At 37.3% G+C, this 24,167-nt stretch overlaps 1 protein-coding gene across 1 annotated transcript; it reads left to right on the forward strand.

Moving 5' to 3' along the window:
- Nucleotides 1-31: 31 nt before the first annotated feature.
- Nucleotides 32-20,633, forward strand: LOC149022641 (KH domain-containing protein SPIN1-like). Its single transcript, XM_089150645.1, has 7 exons — nt 32-328; nt 488-576; nt 2,167-2,318; nt 15,822-15,938; nt 16,067-16,183; nt 16,379-16,522; nt 19,890-20,633. Exons 1-7 carry the CDS (start codon nt 246-248, stop codon nt 20,034-20,036), a joined length of 849 nt encoding a protein of 282 aa, XP_089006771.1. The 5' UTR covers nt 32-245; the 3' UTR covers nt 20,037-20,633.
- Nucleotides 20,634-24,167: the final 3,534 nt, after the last annotated feature.

Below are 24,167 nucleotides of genomic sequence, written 5' to 3' on the forward strand. Positions count from 1 at the left end.
ATCATTCCAAGATGAAAATTTATTATTATTATTTCTATTATAATTCTTATTAAAATTTTCAATTTTGTCATTTACGGTGGGCACGTTAAGACTCAAGAGGAGCAAACTTTTCGCTTCCTTTCTGCAACTGAACAGAACTTTCGAGCTTGTGTCGCAGAATTCCAGACTCTCTTCTACTTTTTATTTTTCTTTCGTTTTTTTTTTCCTTTGCCAAGAAACGAGAACCGTTTTCATAGCCCGAAAGGATGTCAGGTTTGTATGCTCAGAATTTCTCACCCGCGAGAGCTGTTTCGCCACAGATAAGGAATACCCCGGAGAGCATCGATAGGTACATACCCAGATGGTTGAAGTCTTGTTTGTCCTCCTTTAATCTTCTCTTTTGTTCAATTTTGTGTAAATGACTACTTTCAAGGTCTATCTTTTTGATTATTTTTTATTTTTTTTGATTTGGGTATCTTGAGTTATGGGCATTTTTGTTTCCTTCTAGTCAGTACTTAACAGAGTTAATAGCAGAGCATCAGAAGCTTGGGCCTTTCGCGCAAGTTCTTCCAATATGTAGCCGACTGCTGAACCAAGGTTTGTATTTTTATAAATATTCATGTTTTTGTAGGGTCTGGATCTAGGTTTTGTCAGTACTGCTGGTTACGTCCTTTGGTGTTTTGCTTTGATTAATTGCATTATTCGGCTGAGGAATGCTGTTTCTGTTTGGCTATAAAGTAGAATTAAAATCGGGTTAGTCAGTTACATCTATACCCAACTTGGGTACTTGTTTTGACTGTTCTAGAACTGCAGTTTAAGCATATGTGTATGTACTACTTCCACCTCATTTTCTTCCTCTCTGGGCATAAATGTGACTGCATAATTAACACAATCCTGTATTCAGAGGGGTTTTTTCATTATCCCTGAATTTCAAGGTTTGTTTTGGTATGGAGTGTTTGCTGGAATGGAAGTGATAGTTGCTGGGTATTTGTCATTTGGTGTTGATTTGAAGTTCTGCAATCAGCATTCATAGTTGATATCGACATCCCACTTCACGAAGAAGAGGAAGTAAAATTAGTAATATTGATAGTTGTAGTAATAGTGCTAGGACTAACAAGGTTTGAATACCCTATGTCTAATCAAGATTAGTAGCCAGTAGAGTACATTTGACACTCCAGAGACCCTGCTAAATGAAGGAGCCTAATGCATTGGGTGTGACCTTTCTTTTAATAGCCAGTAGAGTATTTCGCTAGTGAAAAACTATTAATCTTGGATTGCACAACTGAGCGGTGCCAAATTCAGAAACTGAATTGCATTTGAATGAATCTGCTATGGTGGCACCAAATCTGGTAATTTTGCATAAACTGTCGTGTCACTTACTAGTTGTTGCAGATGATGAAAAGTTTTGACCATTTGTGGAAAATAGAGCAACTAAAGATTTTCAGCACACAGTTGTGCTCAGCATCAGAGCAGGTTTAGAATCTGAAATGCATACAAAAATAGAATGCAAGTTAACCATTTGCAAGACAATTCTACATTTGACATTTGGCTCAATTGGTCCTCTAGTCCTCTTAACTGTGAGAATGATCAATCCAAAAGCATAACTATTTCCAGGTCTGGCAACTTAATGAATGGTATTCAGGAAAATTCATAATCTGGACAGCCTTATAATTGGAAACCCCTTTTCTTGATCCATCTCACATCAATAACGCGACTCCTTCCACCTATGGGTAATTTTGGACAAGTTTCTTTTGAAGTGGATGGCTTGTAATAATCTATCTGCTGGAGCATATGGTGATTATCTCGTGACTCTCGTCATATGAGGCATTAATTTACCTACTAAAATATCACCCATTTCTATGAAGATCCCAAGCGACATCTCAATTTCATTTATGTCTAAATAATGGAGCAAATGGGCTTTTAAATGTGGTACGAATCTTGAATCAAGGGAATGATCCATCCTCAAGCTGGAGTAATAGGACTATTGCAAATGCAACTTCATGAATTGCTTTAGTTGTTTAATTAGTGTGGTTGGCATTGTAGCTAACTTCAATAATCTCTTTTTAGTTCATACTTTTTGTTGTTTTCTTTCATTGAATGTGGAATCTTTTTAATTCTTGTTTACTGGAAAACAAATATATTTCTTATTTTTCAACACTTATGTATTTGTACCTTTTTGTGGGACAGAGATTATGCGTGTATCATCTATGGTCTCGAACCAAGGTTTTGGTGACTACGACAGGTTGCAGCATGGAAGCCCCAGTCCCATTACTTCTTCAAATTTCTTGCCAAATGTTGGCGGAACAGGTTTAAATGTTTGGAACAATTCCCAACATGAGGTGAGTGATTGCTTCCTCCTGTTTTAGTCTCAAAATGGATGTCTTCTCTTTGTAAGTTATTATTCCTTCCTGATTTTGATGACTGGAAACATGTACCATCAACACATTGTTTGTCGGGTAGACTTGTAGATTTTCTCTATGCCCAACTCAGCTATAAGCCTTTTGCCAACTAAATGGGTTTGACAGTGGATCCTATTCCACAATTCAACTCTGTTTAATGCCATGTTGAAATGCAAATCCGTGCATATCTATTCTCACCATTTCTTCTTGAGTCATCTTGGTCTACTGTAGTGCTTTGTAACTTTTTCTTGAGAATCAGCTATGCATTTACTCTGTGCCAGCTGTCTACCTGGCCCACCATCTCTTTTTACCTTGGGTTTGTAACTTACAGTATAAATATCAGTGGTGGAAAGTGGAAACTACTGAGATATTTCATTATTGGAATATAATATTCATTTGATAGATATGGCGTTTATCATCTACAATCCATGCATGGCAAATTTGGTTCGTCCATTCAGTTCAATGTTCAAGTCTACTTACTTCTGAAACGGGCTAATGTAGTACTGTATTTGATTGATCAAAATAGTAGCCAAATAAGACCTTTCACAGGGAATCAAGTTCAGATTTGATAGACTTAAAGATGAAACAAAATTTAGATGTGAAAGAGGGCTGAAACTAGAGTAGTATTATAAGGATAATAGCATAACAATACGGGCTGAATAGATCTTCAAAATAGGGGCAGAACTATGATGAAGAAATTGAAAGAACAATATGAGGGAATTGAAAATAACAATGTAAATCCAGGCTTCACACCGCAGGGTAGATCGATTGGATTGAACACCAACCTACCTTGATCAAACACAAGGATTCTCCATAGAGAAGGAATGCTAACTAAACAATTTGATTTCAATTGACGAGTTATCTCCTTACCTCTTGTATAAGTCTCTTTATATAGCATTTTAAAGAGACATAAACATTAATGGTAACAACCAACCACTAGTTAGCACTACCTATCTATTAATAACTCAACTACTACCTAACTTTTGACAAAGGAAAACTCTTTTGACAATGAGTTCTTTTATTTTCAAAGCACAACCCCTTTTATTGACTTTTCAAGAACTAGACTTGGGCTTAGGTCTAGACCATGAAGATCAAAATATGTGGGCTAACTTTAACCCACGAAAACAGTCCTAGCCCATGAAAGTCATGGGCTGATTTGGGTGATATCTTTAGGCCTTTGATGGGCCTGACCCAATGGGCTTCTTCTTTTTTAAATGTCTTCAATTGTACATCAACTCTCCCTGGCTTGAAAACAGTCGTCTCCGATGAATGAATGAATGACATGTAATGTTCATACAAATCGGGATTGAGTTTCTTGAAATCATCAACATGAATCCAAGTACTATCATACTGTAGACTATTCTTCCAAAACATGGTATCCAATGCCACGACGAGTAGTTTTGTAAGAGTCATCCAAAACCTCCTCAATGATACCAGTGTGTGGTGGTTGGAGTTGGGGCAACCTCACATTTATTTAGTGTCACCATCATCAGAGTGGTGTCCTACATAAAGATATAAGTCAACCACGTTGAAGACATTGCTTATGTTCATTTCTTTTGGTAGCTCGAGTACATAAGCATTTGGCCTAATGCATTTCAGCATCTTGTATGGACCCCTCTTCTTTGGATGGAGTTTGTTGTTGACCCCATGTTGGAACCTTTCTAGATTGAAACGAACCATCACCATGTCTTCCAGTTGAAACTCCATATATCGTTGATGTGTATCTGTTGTAGCCTTGTAAAGATCATTGTTGAGAGCTATTCTTCGGTGAACATCAGCATGTACCTCTGTGATATGGCACATAAACTCGTCATCCTCAATACTCACACGTGCTTGTGATGGTAGTGGGATGAAGTCTATAGGCCTTCGGGGTTGAACTCCAAGTACAATTTCAAATGAAGTACGACCTGTCGTACAATTAACTGAGCAGTTGTAAGCAAACTCAGCTATGTCGAGTATGGACGGTCATGTCTTCTCATAATCACGAACCTAGTACCTCAGTAAGTTTCCCAAGCTTCGATTCACCACCTCTATCTGCCCGTTAGCTTGTGGATGGAATGCGGTTGAAAACTATAACTTTGTGTTAGTTTTCAGCCACAATGTCTTCCTAAAGTAGCTCACGAACTTGACGTCACGATCTAAGACAATGCTACTTGGTAACCATGTAGTCGTACAACCTCCTTAAAGAATATCTTTGCAATGTGAGATGCATCAAAGGCCTTGCGACATGGTATAAAGTGAGCCATCTTTGAGAATCGGGTCAACCACAACCATGATGGAGTCATGTCGCTCTTTTGTTGAGGGTAGCCCAAGTATGAAATCCATACTAATATCAATCCAAGGTGCATGAGGAACTGGTAATGGTGCGTACAGACCTGTATTTTGCTTGGTTCCCTTGGCTAACTGACAAACTTTGCATCTCTTGATTACATTATCAACATCTTTTACAATATGAGGCCAATAATACCGATCGGTAACTTGTATGATAGTCTCATCCTTGCTGAAGTGACCTCCCAAACCTCCGCCATGCAGCTCCCGTATGATGTGATGTCGTAGGGAAGAATTTAGAATGCATAACCGAGTTCCCATAAACAAATACCCATCGTGAAATGAGTATTTTTTATGTTGCCTGCTTTGCTGTAACTCCTTGTATGACATGTTGAAATCTTCGTCAGATGCATACTCATCACGTATCTGATCAATGCTAACTGCATGTGCTAAGAATGTGCTAAGAGTAAGTACTTTTCGGCTTAATGCATCAACCACTGTATTCTCCTTTCCTGCTTTGTACTTCATTGCGAACACAAACTCTTGTAGATAAGCAACCCATTTAGCGTGCCTGTTGCTAATCGACTTCTATGAATGTAGATACTTGAGGGCCTCATGATTGGTATAGAGAATGAACTCTTTGCCGATGAGATAATGTCTCCAATGGCGTAACACCTGGACAATAGCATAGAGCTCTAGATTATATGTCGAATAGTGTCGCTTGGCATCATTGAGTTTCTCGCTATAGAAAGTGATAGGGTGCCCTCCTTGCATTAATACACCTCCTAGACCAATATGCGAGGCATCAATTGCTACCTCAAATATACTGTCAAAATCTGGCAGGCAAAGTATTGGAGCCTCTATCAGTCTATCATCTGTTGCTTGATAAGATGAAAGGCTTTGGTTGTTGCCGCTACCCACTTGAACTCACCTTTGCCTTGCTTCGAACACTCGGTAACAGGTGCCACGACTGCACTAAAGTTTTGAATGAATCTCCTGTAAAACGATGCAAGTCCATGAAAACTACGAACCTCGGTGTTGTCTTTGGTGTAGCCCAATCTGTTATGCATTTTATCTTCTCTGGATCAGCTTCAACCCCTTGTGATGAGACAATATAACCAAGGAACACAACTTTTGGCAGCATAAACGAGCATTTCTTGAGATTTATATATAGCTTCTCATGGCGAAGCACTCTCAAGACTTGCCGTAGATGATCGATGATCGTCTGGATGCTTGCTGTAGATTAATATATCATCAAAGTATACGACCAAAAATCGACCAATAAAAGGACGGAGTACTTGTGTATCATAACCCTCATGAATGTGATCGGTGCATGCGTTAGACTAAAAGGAATGACTTTCCACTCGAATAGTCCATCCTTGGTCTTGAAGGTAGTCTTCCACTCATCTCCTGGCCGAATACGAATTTGATGATAGCTACTTCTAAGATCCAATTTAGAAAAGATCTTAGCCCTGGATAGCATGTATAACATGTCATTAAGCTACAGCATAGGAAACCTATACTTGACTGTAATGTTGATTGCTCTACTGTCTACACACATGTGCCATGAGCCATCCTTCTTTGGAGTGAGTAACGCTGGTATAACACATGGACATAAGCTCTCCTGAATGAATCCTTTATGTAGCAACTCATTCACCTATCTTTTGAGTCCATTGTGCTCTATTGGGCTACGGTGATAAGCTGATAGGTTTGGTAACACCGAACCCGGTACCAATCAATGGCATGTTGAATATCGCGCATAGGAGGTAGCTTATTAGGCAACTCATCAGGAACCACATTAGAAAAATCAGAAAGTAACTCTTTGATGGGAGGAGGGAATGTCGCCTTAGGTGGAGGGGTAACTTCCCTTGTAACAAGAGCCAATACCAGCCTTGTATCATAGCTAGTGTGAAAGAACTCCTTGTGAGGAACAACCAACAGCTTCTTTTGCGGGATGAACAACAACTTTTGTGCTTCAATGGTCCCCTTTTGGTTGATCCTCAAGGAGCTCTGCTGACACATTTCAGCTGGGACATTGACTGGGTGGAGGATAGTGTGAAGTCCCTTGAACTTGAATGTACAATGGTTTTTCTACCCCCCCCCCTCGACCACCATAACATCATTATCATACATCCATGGTTGACCAAATAGAACATTAATAAGATACATAAGGATTACATCACACCATACCTCTTCCTCATATCAATGGAGCTTTAGTGGTATGGAACACCGTTGATTTACCTCTAGGGTATTTTCATTTAGCAAGGATACCCTATATGGTTGAGGGTGCTTCTCCACCTTCAAGTTTGCTTTCTTTGCAAAGGTGTCTGAAGTAATGTTGACGCAGCTCCCACTGTCAACTATCACCAATGCAATATTATCTCCAGACTTCATACGGCTGTAGAAGATACAATTGCGTCGTGAGTCCTCTCCTTTGGTTTCAGCCACCAAGATGTGGCTTACTATATGAATGCCATAAGCATCACATCTGTTAGCATCATCCTCATCATATGCAGCTTCGTCATAGTCGCCATCATCGAGCGGGTATGGGAATAGATTAGGATCTTTTTCCTATGTTGACTTTTCAATCTCAGCAACATTAATCTTTTGATGGTGTGGGCAATATTTAGCATAATGTCCAACTTCTTGACAATGAAAACATTGTGCTTGGCTTCCACTAGTTATAGGAGCCTTGCCCTTATCTTGTCAGGTAGGAAATGTGGGTTGAGTAGGAGTTGTTGCTGTAGGTTTTGGTGCTAGAAAATTTCACCTAACCTCCCCAGCTTGGTATCCAAACCTTTTTTTGTTGGATGCCAATAATTTTTCCACACGTAGGGCCTTTTCAAAACAATCCCGCACATTCTCTACATCTACAACGCCCAAACCCAATTTGAAACGTGACAAGATTTGGATCTCCCTCTCTCGAATTCCTGTACGAGAAGAAACAAAGTCAAATTGTTCCATATATTCTGCAATTGACAAGTTCCCTTAACGAAGAGAATTTAACTTGTCTTGTAGTCACAATCGAAAAGTAGATGACAAGTACTTCTCTCTCAGTTCTTCCTTCATTTCCTCCCATTAGTAGGAGCTCTTCCACGATCTTCCAACTCATATTCGCGAGTTCTCCACAATTCACGTGCAGCTCCAACTAGCTTAGTACGTGCTAGCTTCATCTTTTGTACCTTCGATAGTTCATACCAATCAAAATAGTCATCCAACGCTACCAACCAATCAAAAAAGACTTGAGAATCATGCTACCTGAGTATTCTTTGACTTCAAGCTTAACCCTATGAGAGTCACCAACATGCCTATTGAATGTAGGTTGTTCTCTAGCAAAATAAATTCGTAGGTGCTCTTCAAAAGTTGGTTGCACCATTGGAATCCTTTGGGGTCCTCTCCTCATATTTCTCTGAGTAGGAAAATTGGCTACCGAATGAGCTGATTGGGATTCTTCACCTAGTGGAGGGTGAGGAGCATGAGTAGAGGCAGCAACTCTGACCTCCATTTCTGATAACCTCTCATCCATTTGCTTTTGGCTCGCAATGATTTGGTTGCTCAGTTATTGAAACATCTCCATCATTGCCGCTATAGGATTAGTTGGACTGGATGGTCCACAATTTTCACTCTCTGTCATGGCTCTGATACCACATAATATAGTATTGTATTTGATTGATCAAAACAGTAGCTAAATAGGACCTTTCACAGGGAATCAAGTTCAGATTTGATAAACTTAAAGATGAAACATAATTTAGATGTGAAAAAGGGCTAAAACTAGAATGGTATAATAAGGATAATAGCATAACAATACAAGCTGAACAGATCTTCAAAACAGAGCAGAACTATGATGAAGAAATTGAAAGGACAATATGAGGGAATTGAGAATAACAATGTAACACCTGGGCTTCACACTGCAAGGTGGATCGTTGGATTGAACACCAACCTACCTTGATCAAACACAAGGATTTTCCATAGAGAAGGAATGCTAACAAAGCAATTTGATTTCAATTGATGAGTTGTCTTCTCACCTCTTACATAAGTTTCTTTATATAGCATTCTAAAGAGACATAAACATTAATGGTAATATCCAACCACTAGCTAACATTACCTACCTATTAATAACTCAACTACTACCTAATTCTTGACAATGGAAAACTCTTTTGACAATGAGTTCTTTTATTTTCAAAGCATAGTCCGTTTTATTGACTTTTCAAGAATTAGACTTGGGCTTAGGTCTTGACCATATGTGGGCTAATTTTAACCCACTGAAATAGTCCTAGCCCATAAAAGTCATGTGCTGATTTGGGTGATAGCTTTAGGCCTTTGATGGGCCTGACCTAATGGGCTTCTTCTTTCTTAAATATGTTTTCAATTCTGCATCACGGGCATGGTCGATAATTTGACTTGCTAATGTGCTTCTGACTTTCATGACTGTTACCCTAATCTTTGCAACAGTTTTAAGCTGTATGATATGGGAGCATCCTAGAGAAAATTTTCCATGGTTTTGTAAAACCCTTGGATCCATGTCTAGTGACTGGGTGTAAGCATTGCATGTCAGGAAATTGTGTTCTTTTCAGAGCTTACTTTTGGATGGTCAAAATTTTCTCTATCTTGTGGGTATCCTTGTGTTTTCATAGATAGTTGAGTGTCCGATGTGACCAAAGTCTTGCAATTCTTACTTTTTGTTGGGAGAGTTAATGGTCAACTTATGTATCAGTGTCATCTTTTGCTGGATGTCTTATTTAGAAAGTCTAATTTGTTCAGTAGTTTTATTTCAAGTCTATTTCTTCGATTAAGAAAGGTTTGAAAAGTCAGGGGCGTTACCATATTATCATTAGGCCTCAAAGGAAATTTTCCTGCTTAAGAGGGCCTGTTTCCTGGTTGATTTATGATTTTGTCTTAATGTTGATCATCATCCACTTTTGTGACGTAAGTGAAATGTGGTAAACAGCATTTTTTTTGTGGTTTTGAGTTAATGAAATTCAGCCTCAGGGTATTCAGTATTGTTATCAGTTTATAGAAAGAATCATCAATGTGTTTTTCCTTCCTTATTGCAGGTTGTGGCCTGGTATATATATCACGTTTGATATTTCTTTTAGTTTCTTGCTTATTTTTTCTACTGTTCCTCTTGATTCAATTTAAGAAGTATTTCCTTTGAATTCCATTAAATTATAAGTCTTCCTGGCTTTTAGTATTCAGTAGACCTGTTCAATTCCATTGCTAAGTTATGCCTTGGTTTATTTTGTTCCTAAAGTATTACAGCTTTGGGTTCGAGCCTTTATCCACAGTGGATTTCTCCCTTTTAATGTCTGAAGTATATCAAGAGTTGAAGAAACTGAGTTTTCTTGAAGAAGACTCTCAAAACAGAAAGAGATTTCTTCTTCCCTGGTTTGACTAGTACTTTGAAACCATGTCACTTTGTATATAGAATTTAACCAGAGAAAGAGAAGAAGGAGATGAAGAAGATGGAGAGAACTGATGGGAGGGATTGCATGAGACTGAACTGCAATCTCTTCCCCTTTTTTTTCATGAAGCGCCTTGAAAAAAAGACTGTTTCATGCACCCCCTCAGAAAAAAGCATATCTTACATTTACAACCCCCCCCCCCCCAACAAAAAAAGAAAAGAAAAGTAAAAGAAGACACTGTTAACTTTCAGTAACGGCCTTAGAAGGAACTGTGAAATGACCTTCATTCATGCCCTTGCTTACTATGGGATAATTGAAAGTATTGTTTTGCCCGTCTCTTTCCTTCTCTTCTATTTACCTGTACTATTTAAACCAACTCAAATCGATAACAGGAAAAGTGAAATTAGAAGAATGGCCTTACATGCTCTCCTTTCCCTCCCTCTCTTCCCAGCTTAATGGAAAACCCTGGGGTTCCCTTTTGCTTACACAGGTGTTTCATCCGGCCATAATTTGTGAAATTGATCGCATGCCAAACTCATAGAAACTTGGAGAAAGCCTTGCAATAGAGCAATGCTTTCAATTTGTCTTACTTCTCTCCTATTCTCTCTTCATCACGACCCCAGAGGGGGGGGGGGGAAATAATAATAATAAAAAGAAAAAGGAAAAAGATACCAATTGAATCTGATAGATACTCTGAATGTGGGCTTAGTGAAGATTCTCTCAGTATACAGAAGACAAAGCAGGAATCAGATGGGATAATTGAATCTGATGGTTAACCCACCAATCTTTTTTAACGGTGGAGAAAAGTTAAAGAAATCAGACAGAAGTCTTAATCTTCCTTCTTCCACTATCTTCTTCTTCTTCTTCTCTGGTAATCTTATATTGGAATGATTCAACAACCACCCAGACTAACGAGTAGAAAAAAAGAATTTATGGAATCTATTTGCAAATAAATGTGATCTACTTAGCAACTATTGTCTTTGCGGGCCCCTTCTGCAACATGAATTTAATTTCTATAAATTCATTAGTTACTGAAACTAAACATGGGAGTAAGTAAAAGTTTGTTTCCATCTCCAAATCTGATTCTCTCAGTAAAGGGGGTCATTTGAGGGACAATTGCAGGATGTGGATCACTTTCGAAAACAAAGCTTCAATCTAGGTGGTTTTTTAACCGATCTTGTTTAAGTTCGCTATTAATGATCTCCCCATGCATCGAATCCATGAAAAATGATCTTATAAGATGGGATTAACAATCAGAAGAAGAATGGGGTGGAAGATTATATTGTCAGTTTTAGCAGAGTTGGAAGCGGGAAGATGAAGACTGAGGTCCTTCGGGGGCTTTCCATTCTTTTCTTAAATCATCTATAGACGAGGAGGTGGTTTTTTTTTTTTTTTTTAAATAATATCTATAGTTTAACTTGATATCATGTGAAACGGTCATATTACCCTATAAGGGTAGCATGACCGTTTAAAAAAAAAATTGGAACCTTGATTGTTTGAGGGGATAAATCAAAATGGCCAGTCTTTTTTTTTTTTTTTTTTTTGGGGGGGGGGGGTGCATGTAAAAAACCATAATATAATTTATAAAAGAAAAAGTCTAGTCTAGGAAAAACTCCTTCCTTGTTACATCAATAAAAGGAAACAAGTATCAAAAGAATAATGGAGACTTCAGCACCAAGCCTACGGTTGCTATACAAGACAAGGTTAAAAAAGGAAAACCCAATAATAACGCGCACACACACATGACCCCATGATACAGGTCCCCCATAAAATCAAAACTCCCAAGTTGGAGCATATAGATCATCCATGCTTGGTGGCCCCTGCTTGGAATGCCCAATTTTGAAGGTTAGGGCCAAACAGGAGCTTTATAAAGATATCTCCAAGTTGATTAGCTGATGGAACAAAACGGAGTGATGATTAATTTACTTGTAGACAACACATCTTAGGCAAAGTGAGAATCAGATTCAATATGCTTTGTACACTCATAGAAGACAGGACGACTTGCAATGTAGATAGTAGCCTGATTATCACAAAACATCTGCATAGGCAAAGAGACAACAAATTCAACTTAAGAAGAAAGGATTTCACCCACATCAATTCAGTTAGAGTTTGAGCTAGGGCTTGATACTCTGCCTCATCCAGTCCCATATACCTTTGTTGATCATCAAAATGTCCACCATCTATGGGTGTTACTCAGTTCAGTTTTGGTTATTAAGTCTAGTTAAATCCGAACCTCCTTGATTTCGGTTCGGTTGCTGTTCTAGTTCGGTTCTGAAACATGGTTTCAAAACAGTTCTAAGTATGGTTTTAGTTCAAACACAACACGTTTCTAAAGGGTTTTTATTACTATTGTATTTCTAAATTAAAAAAATATATATTTTAGAAATAGAAGATGAATAGACAATGGAACAAAAGCTACTTAAATTAAAATATTAAGAGATTCAACCACTAATTAAACTTCTTATGTTAAAAGATATGTTGAAATTTTTATAGTTCACTAAGGTAATTGAGGGGATAAAGATTACACTAATGTGGTAATACACTAATACTCCTTTAAAAGTAAAACATTGAATAATTAAGTCAATTCTGCTACGCGGTTCAGTTTTGGTTAGATCCAAAGTTTCTGGCCTCCAAACCAGATCCAATCTGGTTCCAATTCTAATTGCTATTAGATGATTCAAATCTGACCAGATTTAATTCGATGGTCTGGGTAATTCGGCTTGGTTTTGATGTCACGGTTACAATTTGACACCCTTACCACCATCATTAGTACCACACTTTTGATGTGGGTGCACAAGAATATGAACAGGTTTGGTAGCAGACAGACCTGTTTTAGACAATAATTCAAGGACATATTTCCTCTGAAATAAAGTGGTTCCTTTCTGGCACATTGAACTTGAGTACTAAGAAAGTAACAGAGAGCACCCAAATTCTTCATTTGGAAGTGACAAGGATGAAATGGTTTAACCTTAATAATCTCAGTGACATCATTACCAAATATAATGATGTCATTTACATGAACAAGTATCTTAACGCCTAACAAATGCAAAATCATCCAAATAACAATATGAGGAACCCCACTGTTAACAATAGAGTTCAACTTATCAAATCAAGCATGTGGAGATTGTCTCTGCCCGTAAATGGCTTTATGCAATTTGTGAACCTTGTTAGAAGATGAATCCTAAGCAACAAATCCTAGAGGTTGACCCATGTAAACCTCCTCTTGAAGTTCACCATATATGAAGGCATTTGACCATCAGGTTGAGAGAGAGGCTAGTCAAGATTCACAGCCAAGGAAATAAGTGCACGTGCAGAGTTCAACTCATTGGAGGCAAGGTCTCAAAGTAGTTGACCCCATAGGTCTGAGAATACCCTTTCGCTACCAATTGATCTTTGAGATGCTTAATAGACCCATATACTTTGTAGTGTAAACCCAGTGGCAATGGACAAGATCCATACGAGGAGGTAAATCCCAAGAGACCAAGTCTTATGTGATCACAGTGCCTCCATTTCCAGGTCCAATGCACACCTTTCCACCTTGCATGAGTTAGAGCCTTAGGAGGAGACTTAGGGACAACATCGTTAGATAAAAAAGAAACAAAAATGATAATGAGAATGAAGATGACTGACACAAACAAGACTTGCAACAGGATAAGCAGGGGCAGATTTCTATGTATAAGTGTACCTTTTCAAACAGCAACTAGTAAGTTTGTAAGATCAGTAGGGAAGAAGGCACCACTGGGGAAGCAGTTGAGGAGGAAGGTTGGAACTAAAGGCTATTGTTGCTGCTGCTTGCGTTGGTAAACCTATAAGGGGGCATTGGAAGACCAGTAATGGTGGTTGAAGAGAAGAGTCTGTTAGAAAAGTTAGTGACACCCCAAGAGATGACTAATATGCAATATTCTCAGAGAAGGTAACATCTACACTAACAAATTGTCAATGAGGAACAGGGTCATAACATTGATACCTGATCTAAGAATATGAGCATCCCAAAAAAATGCATTTGATCGCCATAGCAGAGAGTTTGTCAATGCCAAGCTATAAGATATGAAACAATCACAACCAAAAATTCGTGGAGGTAAGGGAAACATGGATTTGTCAGGGTCAAGAATAGTAAATGGAACCTGATTATCCAATACTGAAGAAGACATTCAATTGATAAGAAATCAAGATGTTAGGTTAGCATTGCACCAAAAATTGTTAAGCACATTCGTGTGAAGCATAATAGACATCACCCAACAAATGTTTATTATTACGTTTATAAACTCCATTTTGTTGTTGAGTGCATGAACAACTGGTTTGATGAACCACTCCCATTGACTAGCAAAAATTAGAAATTCCATTCTGAACAAATTTTAAGGCATTATCAGACTGGTATATTTTAATAGACGTATCAAACTGAGTTCACATTTCATGATAAAAATTCCGAAAAACTCAACAAACTGAAACCATTGCTTTTAAAAATTAACCCATGTCAACTGGGGATGGTCATCAACAAGAGTAAATAAATATTAAAAGCTTAATCTATTATTGACATAAGATGGACCCCGAATGTCGAAATGAACTACGAGGAAAACCAAGGGAAAGAAATCAAGAACGATATGTTTCCCTAGTCCAAATGCTTCACATATAAGGCTAGAAAAAGAACGACAACTAGGAACCATCTACTGGAACTTGGACAGTGAAGGATTACCAAAACAAAATGCTACTGAAGAGGAGATGCAGTTGTGAGAATCATAGCAGTAGCTGAAGATGTAGTGTCCAAGTAATATAAGCTAGATTGTTCAAGCCCTCCACCAATTGTCCTCCATGTATGATGATTGATGATCCTAGTACACAAAATAAGAAGCTAGAAAAAAAGAAACATAATTTTCTTGGCAGGTAAATTTTTGGAAGGGAACAATAAAGGTGGTTGTTATGGATTTCTTCCTAATGGGCACACAATCTTTACGTCCCTAGCAAGAAAAAAGAGAGAGAACATGAGCTGTAGGTGAGCCAATTAGCAAATGTATGAACACAGTTGTGCTTTGTATGCATTTATGTGTGGGAACTGGGGTTGCATCATTGTATATTCATCTACTCACTTCCGTTACTTGTTAGGAGTTAAAAGTCGTCTGTTTGTTTTTGTTTTGGACAAATTCTAGTTGGACTTGGCATCTTAGTTTTGACCCTTTTTTTGCTATTATTATTTATTTTGGTATGTAGGTTTCTGCACCTAATTAGCAGCTTCTTTGGTTGGACCATCCAGCTAAGGTCAACTGGTTAGCACCTATTTGTGCCACATGGCAGGTCAGATGGGGCTGAAAAATGAATTGGCAGACCCAAGGTCCCCCTGCCTGCGTGTCAAGTTTCAGCAGAATCCAAATTGGCCTAGTGGCATGACAAAGCATTGCAAGATCTGGATTACCAAGAGGGCACCTGTGACATTCGAGGGTGCATGGACATACACAGGAGTGTTTTCCCATTTCTGTTTGAAATTTGACATGTGGGTGATCTAGACCATTTATTAGAGATCAAATAGAAGAAATTGATACATCATCCTTCTATGTGGCATTTTATGTGTGCTACCTTTACTGGGTGATCTGTTCAGAGATCGTTTTGGCTAATTGTTTTTACTCTAGTTATGTGTCACGAAAAGGGTTTTAATAGGAATTGTGTTACAAACCGTCTATAGAACATTTGAAACCCTATTGCATTGATTTTTGTATACATCCTAATTAGTATCCCTAGGTATCTAACTGAGATATTATGATGTGTATTCCGTTGATAACAGAGACTAGGCGGGCCACAAGGGATGTCAATGGACTGGCAAGGGGCACGAGCAAGCCCCAGTTCTCATGTTGTTAAGAAGATTTTGCGCTTGGAAATTCCAGTAGATAGTTACCCAAATGTAAGTATTTACCCAATGTGATTCAGAGCGAGCTTAATGAATCTTGGCTAATTGAGTGAGATTGCAATTAATTGTAAAAAAAATAACAAGACCTTACTGAATCTCATCAATTCTTTTATGGATACTAGTTCAATTTTGTTGGTCGACTTTTGGGCCCGAGAGGCAATTCACTAAAACGAGTGGAAGCTTCTACAGGCTGCCGTGTGTACATTCGAGGAAAAGGTTCAATAAAGGACCCAGGAAAGGTAATACATTTTTGAAAATGTGAACTGTGACACTGAAAATTTTCATTCGTCTCCTTTTAGGAAAAAGTCAAAACTATAACATGATTTCTTAGAGAAAACAACCGAATGAGGAAATAAGCTTTTGAGATTGTTTTACTTTTCATAAATTTGAAATTGGTGTTCTAATGTTTTTTTGTTGGGTCTTCTGTTTCTAAGGAGGAGAAGCTAAGAGGAAGACCTGGCTATGAGCACCTGAATGATCCACTCCACATCTTGGTTGAGGCTGAGTTACCTATCAATATTGTTGATAAAAGGCTAAGACAGGCACAAGAAATTATAGAAGAACTGCTTAAACCTGTGGTATTTATTTCTTTTGAATCCATTGGACTTCTATTGGAAATTCTCTCTTTATGTTGCTTTTACTGAACATATTCTGTTGTTGGCATTGCCTCTCAGCACTAGCATTGACAGTGGAAAATAAAAAGACGTGTTTTTCCTTTTGAAACCATGCATGTATTATAAGCTAGCTCTAATGAACTCTCTGTCTTACCATGGTTGCATATGCTGTAGCTGTGATGTCACCCCTATGGAGTCTTTTCCCTGGAGTTCTTTATGTCCCAGTATTTAGGTTTCCCTAACTATCTTTTCATTTTGAAAACTATATCATTAATAGAATTGATGGCTGCAGTTAGTCCATTCTCCTCTGGCAGCTGCACTTCTGTGTATTGGTGGTTGGTACTGAGGAGGGAAAATTTTCAACTTAAGTATTCTCCTCTGTTGTATTTCTGTGTATAAGAACCAATTCATTACACACTCATGCATAGGCATCACATAAGCATAGAATGCAAGATGATGCCTCCCCTTACTAGATATAGGTAACTCAGCTGCCTTGGATGCCTTGATATTCTTAGGTGGCTGGTGGGGCACCTTATTCTGTTTTCTGGTTTTATTTTTCTGGTTGTATCATATAGATTCTTAAAGCTTTAATTTGGCAGTTTACGGGATTATGATGGCACCAATACATGGGATCTGTAAATATTAATAATTTTTGCTATGTTGTTGTATTTGGTTATACCGTTATATTTTATTGCTAATTCTCTGTTAGAATCAATTCTGATCCTCTGTGACATCAAATATCATTTTAATGAAGTGCAGAAATATCTTATTTGTTCAAATTTATTTTTCTGAAATATCTTACTTGATCAATTTTTATTTTACAGTTAATTTGCTATGGTAGTTTGTTGTGAACAATGGAATGGTCTTACCATGCATACTAATTTATATGTTTTGCCCGTTTCTTTAATTGGCTATTAATTTTCATGTAGTTGTGATCCATCTGTGCTAGATATTGTTATGGTTTGCTCATGTAATAGTGGTACATGAGTCCTAGTTTACGTTTATCTGAGCTTAGATTGTAATTTTTGTTTCTGCTGTTTTACCTTTGACCGCCCTAGGGAGGTAGTTGTGGTTTATGGAATACGAAGTAATCAATAGAGGCAAGAGCATGCGTTTGGCAATGTTTTAAACATTTCTCTCTTCTTCTTTTGTCTTCATTTCAATCTCCTCTAAACTTGTTCTTTGTTCCTTCTTGATCATCTTAGTTTCTAACTTAGAATCAAGGCAAGTTTGAGAGTAGGCCAAGCTCTCTCTTGTCAACATCTCTTTTGGGAACCCCAGAAAATGTAAAGGGTTCCATTATAAGTTATACTATGTAAGATAAACCATATAGGAGTCGTCTTAGAGGTATGTTACTTCTCTCAAAGTTCAGATGGAAGAGTGCCTTCAATTGAAACAGCCTTTTGAAGCTCCTTGAGTCTCTGTAAGCTGCAACCAGTCAGACTCCATTTTTGCCAGCAGCAGCTTATTTATTTGATTGTCTCAGCTAAAACCTTGGAATACATTGAGCTTGGGCTCAATGGAGTCACCTAGAGGGATTTTTTTTATAGATCTGAGGCCTTGGTAGACATCTGGTAACCAAACCCAACTTCTCTCAGTCAGTAGTCTTTGGTTTTTCTATTTTTGGCTTAAGCTTCTATGCAGAATGTTGACGATTTTATGCTTCAGCAGTTTCTATTTTGGTTACATTCTGATTTTCTTATTGCTTGGTTGACAAGATTTGGGAGATTCTAGGCTATATATTATTTTCCTTTTTGCTGTAACTCAGTTTAGGTATGCGTTCTTAAACTAAGATTTGATTTTATCTTATAAATGAAGCACAGGGGGGGAGCCTCAACATATAAATGCAAGCCGTCTTCCTCTCTCTCCCTTTTACCTTCTCCTTCTTCTTCTTCTTTCTGAATTTCCTTTCAATGCCTAGGCTGATTACAGACACTGATCCTAACATGATATTAGAGTAGGTTTAATCAGCCAAGGGACTGCTTCTTCAGTCTCTTGACTGCACAGTTTTTGATGAAGTCTCTTAACAACTTCTAACAACTTTAAATTATGGCATAAAACAGTAACTTCACTTTCTATGTTTTTTCCCATTCCTATTCTCTGCTTCCCTTGCTCTTGCACTTTCTAACCCTACCACACAGTTTCTCCAGCACCAGGTTCTTCTTCTCATTGGCCCACTGAAAATGGAGGCTTGTGAGAAGGGGTACTTAAATAGGACAATTTTTGGATTGTCAAGAACTGCATCTAACTGCCATAGATTTTCACTGATTTAGGGAACACATTCTTTATAGTGAATTTCCAAACTCTGTCAAAGCAATGGCTGTTGTCATTATAAGCTCCAGGGATTGAATAGATTTCCTATCATAGTAGTTGCTCGTTGCACGCAGGTGAGTTCTAGTTCAGAAACCCAACACTTGAGGAGCTCAGGTTTGTATTTGCATTCATGAAAACCTTGGCTCTTGTTCATCCATTGCTTCAGCAAGACAAAGAAGCTGCTCCTAAATGGTTAAGGTTTGATGGTATTTAACCGTTTATTTAAGCAATTGATGTGAAGTGATCTTCTGAAATGGCATAGGGTTTAGACCTCGTTACAGTTGCACGTCCACCTGCTTAGCCTTATTAGGAAAAAGATAACGACTAACTGAACAAGAAATCAACTAATGTTTGACAGTCTGATGACTCTGATCACTGATCACTTGCTCCTGCAGTTTCAGGAGTGAGGAGTTTATCTCTTACTATAATGCATATAGCAACCACCTCAATTTTAAGTACTTGATTTGCATTTGGATTTGAGATTTTACCCAGTTTAGGGTTTCTTTCAAGATTTTACCCAGTTTCTGTTATTGCAGCACAAATGTTTGATGAAATTATGCAATGATCAGGTGAACAAATAATTATATAACATATCATGCACATAAGATTAGCAAGCTTATTATTAATCATACAATTTATTGTACAAATTATATTTATAGACCCTAATTTGTTATTATTAATGATTTCTCAAAAATAGGTAATAAATACCACAAACATTATACTAAGAGAGCCTTGATTGAGAAGAAAAATCTACTGGTTGGATATATGTTGTTTTGCTTTTTACTGTAGGTGAGACCAACCGAGTTGTTAGTCCAAACTTTTTGAGTTAAAGAAGAGGATTGCTGACCACAAGAGTGGAGCAACATATATTGAACTTCTTGTGTATGAAACTAGCTGCTGAACCATGTGCATGGAAGATTAATTTGTAAACCTTTTTTTGGTTGAAATTTTATGAACCATTTTGTTATCACTGAAGAGATAAACTTGACCTATGATGTCAAATGTTATAATGTTGCAGGATGAATCACATGATTTCTATAAGAGAGAACAGCTACGGGAACTAGCTCTTTTAAATTCTAATTTTAGAGAAGACAGCCCTCATCCAAGTGGTAGTGTTTCTCCTTTCAATTCTAGTGGGATGAAGCGAGCAAAGACGGGGCGGTAAAGGATCGAAGTCGCATCCATGTCCTTCCCATTGGTTTCGCATATCCTTGTTGCAGATACTCTGTGCACTTGTATACATATCGATTTTGTCAAATGAGGGCAGGGACTAAAGAAACTAGCTGGTGAGTCCTATATGGTTCCTTTTGAATTTTGCCTTTAATGAGAAAAGAAATGGAAAGATACAATGTGTCATATTTAAGTGTTTTTTTCCCCTGGTTGGTGGAGGGGGGGGGGGGTTGTGTACTTCTCTAACATTTAGAGTTGTTTGTGGTGTTATCATTTTTTCATTTTGGTGCTCATGGAAGCTGCTTCTTGTAACTTTAGTATCATTGGATTTATTTTTGTGTTAATCACTGCTTGATTTCTGTGGAAGATTTAATTAGCTGTGGAACAGTTGGCCTTGGTCTGAGCCATTAGTCATTACTTCTGCTCCTTTTTCACTTCAGTGCGGGAATTCATATCATCAAAGAAGACTGGAAGAAAGAAATTAGTTAATGTTCATTACGAAAGTGTTCTGTAATAAAAATTTACTCAACTTCTGGATTTGGGAATGTTGCACAAAGCTCAGATTTTCTTTCTACTTGTTCATTTCGGCTAATTATCCCTCCAACCCCCCCCCCCCCCGGCTTCTTCCACATTCCGTCTCTTCCATATGATTCCCTAAACCCTAAACCATTGAGATGGACATCCTGGAGTGGGTAAGATTTCATTGTATTGAACAGTTGGACATCTTGGAGCACCTATGATCCGACACAAGTCAGGGAGGGATTTTTGTTGGCGCCTGCACAGATATCTTTTGCACAGGCACAGGTATGCGACATCTGTCCCACTTTTAATCCAATGGTGCTCAAAAGATAATTAAATCTATATAGGGTTTTTCTTTGTTGAAAATTCGTATACCACCCCAGAACTTATGTAATTTACAGCACAACACCCTAATAGGAAAAAATCTACTTACCCAAAAAGCTAGTCATCATCGTCTATGATGATCCTAGCCATCGTTGGAGTTGCAGCGTTTTGGGTCTACCTTGACATATTTGTAAAGCATCTTATGCAGAGAACTATATTATTCCTTTAACCATGAAATATCAGATGCTTCAGATCAGTATCGATCGCAATGATGAAAAAATCGACAATGAAAGTTGGAAAACAAGGAGGGAAAGAGAGGAAGTGAAAACCCTACCAATTGAGTGAAATTGAATAACAAACCCCTGATCCATGAACAATCATGCATTAACTCTATTGCTGCACCTAATATATTTCATAAAACTAGATATGAATCCTAACCCTAGATAAAAAAAAGCTTCAAGAATCGGATCTGAATGTTGCAACATGGGACTGTGATTGTAATCCTGAATCATCCATCGTATCAAAGTCGGAGATAATCTGAAATTTTCACATACCATTATACAACAAGGAGTTAGAAGAAGCCATTTTCCATGACAGATCTTAGAAAATAGGGTTGCTAAAACAGGGTATATGATATAGAAGAATTAAACCCAAAAGTGAGTGAAAGATAAATTAAAGACAACCCAACTCAGCAATGGAATCTCCAATTTTAATTGGATTTATGTGAGAAAGGAGTAACGCTGATTTTGAGAGAAATCGAAGTACTAGACCAGATTTTCTTTGTTGCTACAATTTTATCCCTAAAGAAATCGTGGGAACTCAAGTAATTTTTTGGGTTTAAACCCCTTTCTCTGCAACTAGGATACAACTAGGGTTTAACTGAACAGGAATATGAGATTTGGTGAAGAAGATGGATTTTGAGTGTTGGGTATTTTTCTCTTTTTTTCTGCTCAAATTATACCAACATACGGAACATTTAAGAATTAAAATTTTAGTCTACAGAGTAAGAAGGTGATGGTCCATTCCCTCATCTTTTTCTCAAACATTCGTCTCTCTCAAGTCAAGTGTGGGATTTATGGTACTAGTTCCTTTCCTTCTGGTAATACTCAACTCAGTGTCTTCATCTCCATTTCTGGATGCAAAGACGCGGTAGAGCTAATAAGATCTTCGCAGTGGAGGGGGGCTAGGGTTTTCTTGAATTAGAATCGTTTTCGGACTCTTCCAAGTTTGGCCTTGTTTTGTAAATTATCCTAAATTAGGGGCCTGTAATTGTAAATTGCAAAAGGTTTTAAAAATTAAAATAAACAGACTTTGTGAGCACCGTTGGATTAAAAGTGGGACATATGTTGAAACCCTGTGCCTGCGTGGACGATATCCGCGCAGGCATGAACAAAAATCCAGGGCCTCCCCTACAATCTTGGAAGTTAATCAAGCTCCTATTTTATTTACGAGATGAAGTTATAATACTTAATTTTCTGCACATCATGGATAGCTATAATTTGTCGTTACTTGTCTCATATATTTTTTAGTGCAAATCTTATTCCATCAGCCTGCTCCTCCACCCATACAACAATATTCACATAAGTGTGAGATCAACATTGTCCTTGCTTGACATGGGTAGACCTTGTGATTGTAGCTATATGGGTGAAGTAGGTTGGGTGGAGAGGATTTGGACCATAGGAAATTCAAAAACGACAATAGTTTAGGTACGGTTATGTATGGCAATATGTCATGTACGTCAATTGTACTTTATGTGTATAATACGTCTTTTTATAAGATTGATTTGAATAAGTACGGAACAAAAAATACCCCAGGGGAGGGGGTTTTGTCTTTGTGAAAACCAATTTGCAAAATCAATAGTAAATTGATTTTTTTTTTAATTAATCCAAAAATTTTATGCTTCATAATAAAAACAAATTTTCATACAAAAAACAATAAATAAAAATCTGTTCTAAAATGGAGAAGAAATATTAAAGACAATGAAGAAAATTAAGACAAGAATAATAAAATTCAAGACCTCTTTATTGAGGATTAGTGGTTTTTTTCACTGAGTAGCAATGCATTGCATACTTATAGTAAAAGTAGCATTTTCTTTGATATGAAAATATTAGAATTTATAAAGAAATACAATATATGATTTTTAACACAGAATAAGATGTTCTTATTATAGAATGATAGATTGATGTGATCTTCAGTTAATATGGGAATATGGATAGCCAAGATTGCATTTGGAAGTAGTTGTGATATTCATTTTGAAGTTACATATTTTGGTATGATCTCTTTACGGGTGATGGATATTCATAATCAATATTATTTATAACATTTCTCCTTGAATGTTCATCAATAGATAATGTACCTCATTAAAACCTTACTAAGAAATAAAACCTTGTGGGAAAAAAACTTAGTGAAGGAAAAAAAAAATATATACATATCTAAATGTATTGCTAGTTGGCTTGTTAAAAGCCTTACTAGAAAAATCCAGTGGGAGAAAACATTGATGAAGGGAAAAAGAGTGCAAGTGTGCAACACGTATTTTATTCCCCCCCCCCCCCCCGATGATAATATAATTGAAGATCTTTGAATTTAGACATCCCAATCTCATATACTAGCTTCTCAAAATTTAAAGTAGGTAATGCATCAGTAAATAAATCTGCCAAATTATCACTTGAACGAATTCGTTGAACATCGATTTCACTATTTTGTTGAAGCTCATCAGTGAAGAAGAATTTTTGTGAAATATGTTTTGTTCTATCTCCTTTGATGTATCCTCCCTTCATTTGAGCTATGAATGAACATTCTCTTCATATAATCTTATTGAAATCCCTTTTTATAATAGAAGATTGCATTATTCTTGGATCTGTTGGGTTATTGATTTTAACCAAACACATTTTGTACTTCATGAATTGCTATTATCTTTCCATGATTTGAAGAAGTTGCAGCAATAGTTTGTTTTGTTGAATGCCATAAAGTAATTGTACTTTTACTTGTGAATAAATAGTCTATTTGAGATCTAGCTTTCTACGAATTAGATAAATGTGTTACATCTAATAAGTAAGTTGATATCCACATTCATTTGAATAAAATAAGCCCATGTCAATAGTTCGTCAAGTCCAATGTTTTTGTGTTAGAGAATAACTAAATCTTGCTAATAGACTTAAACAAAATGTTATATTTGGTCATGTACTATTAGCAAGATACATTAATGTTCCAATTATGCTGAGATATGGTACTTCAAGATCGAGAAGTTCTTTATTATTTTCAAGGGATTGAAATTAATATTTAT

The sequence above is a fragment of the Hakea prostrata genome, chromosome 3 (assembly GCF_041222555.1).
Source record: "Hakea prostrata isolate BN-2017 chromosome 3, UWA_Hpros_2, whole genome shotgun sequence".
NCBI lineage: Eukaryota > Viridiplantae > Streptophyta > Magnoliopsida > Proteales > Proteaceae > Hakea > Hakea prostrata.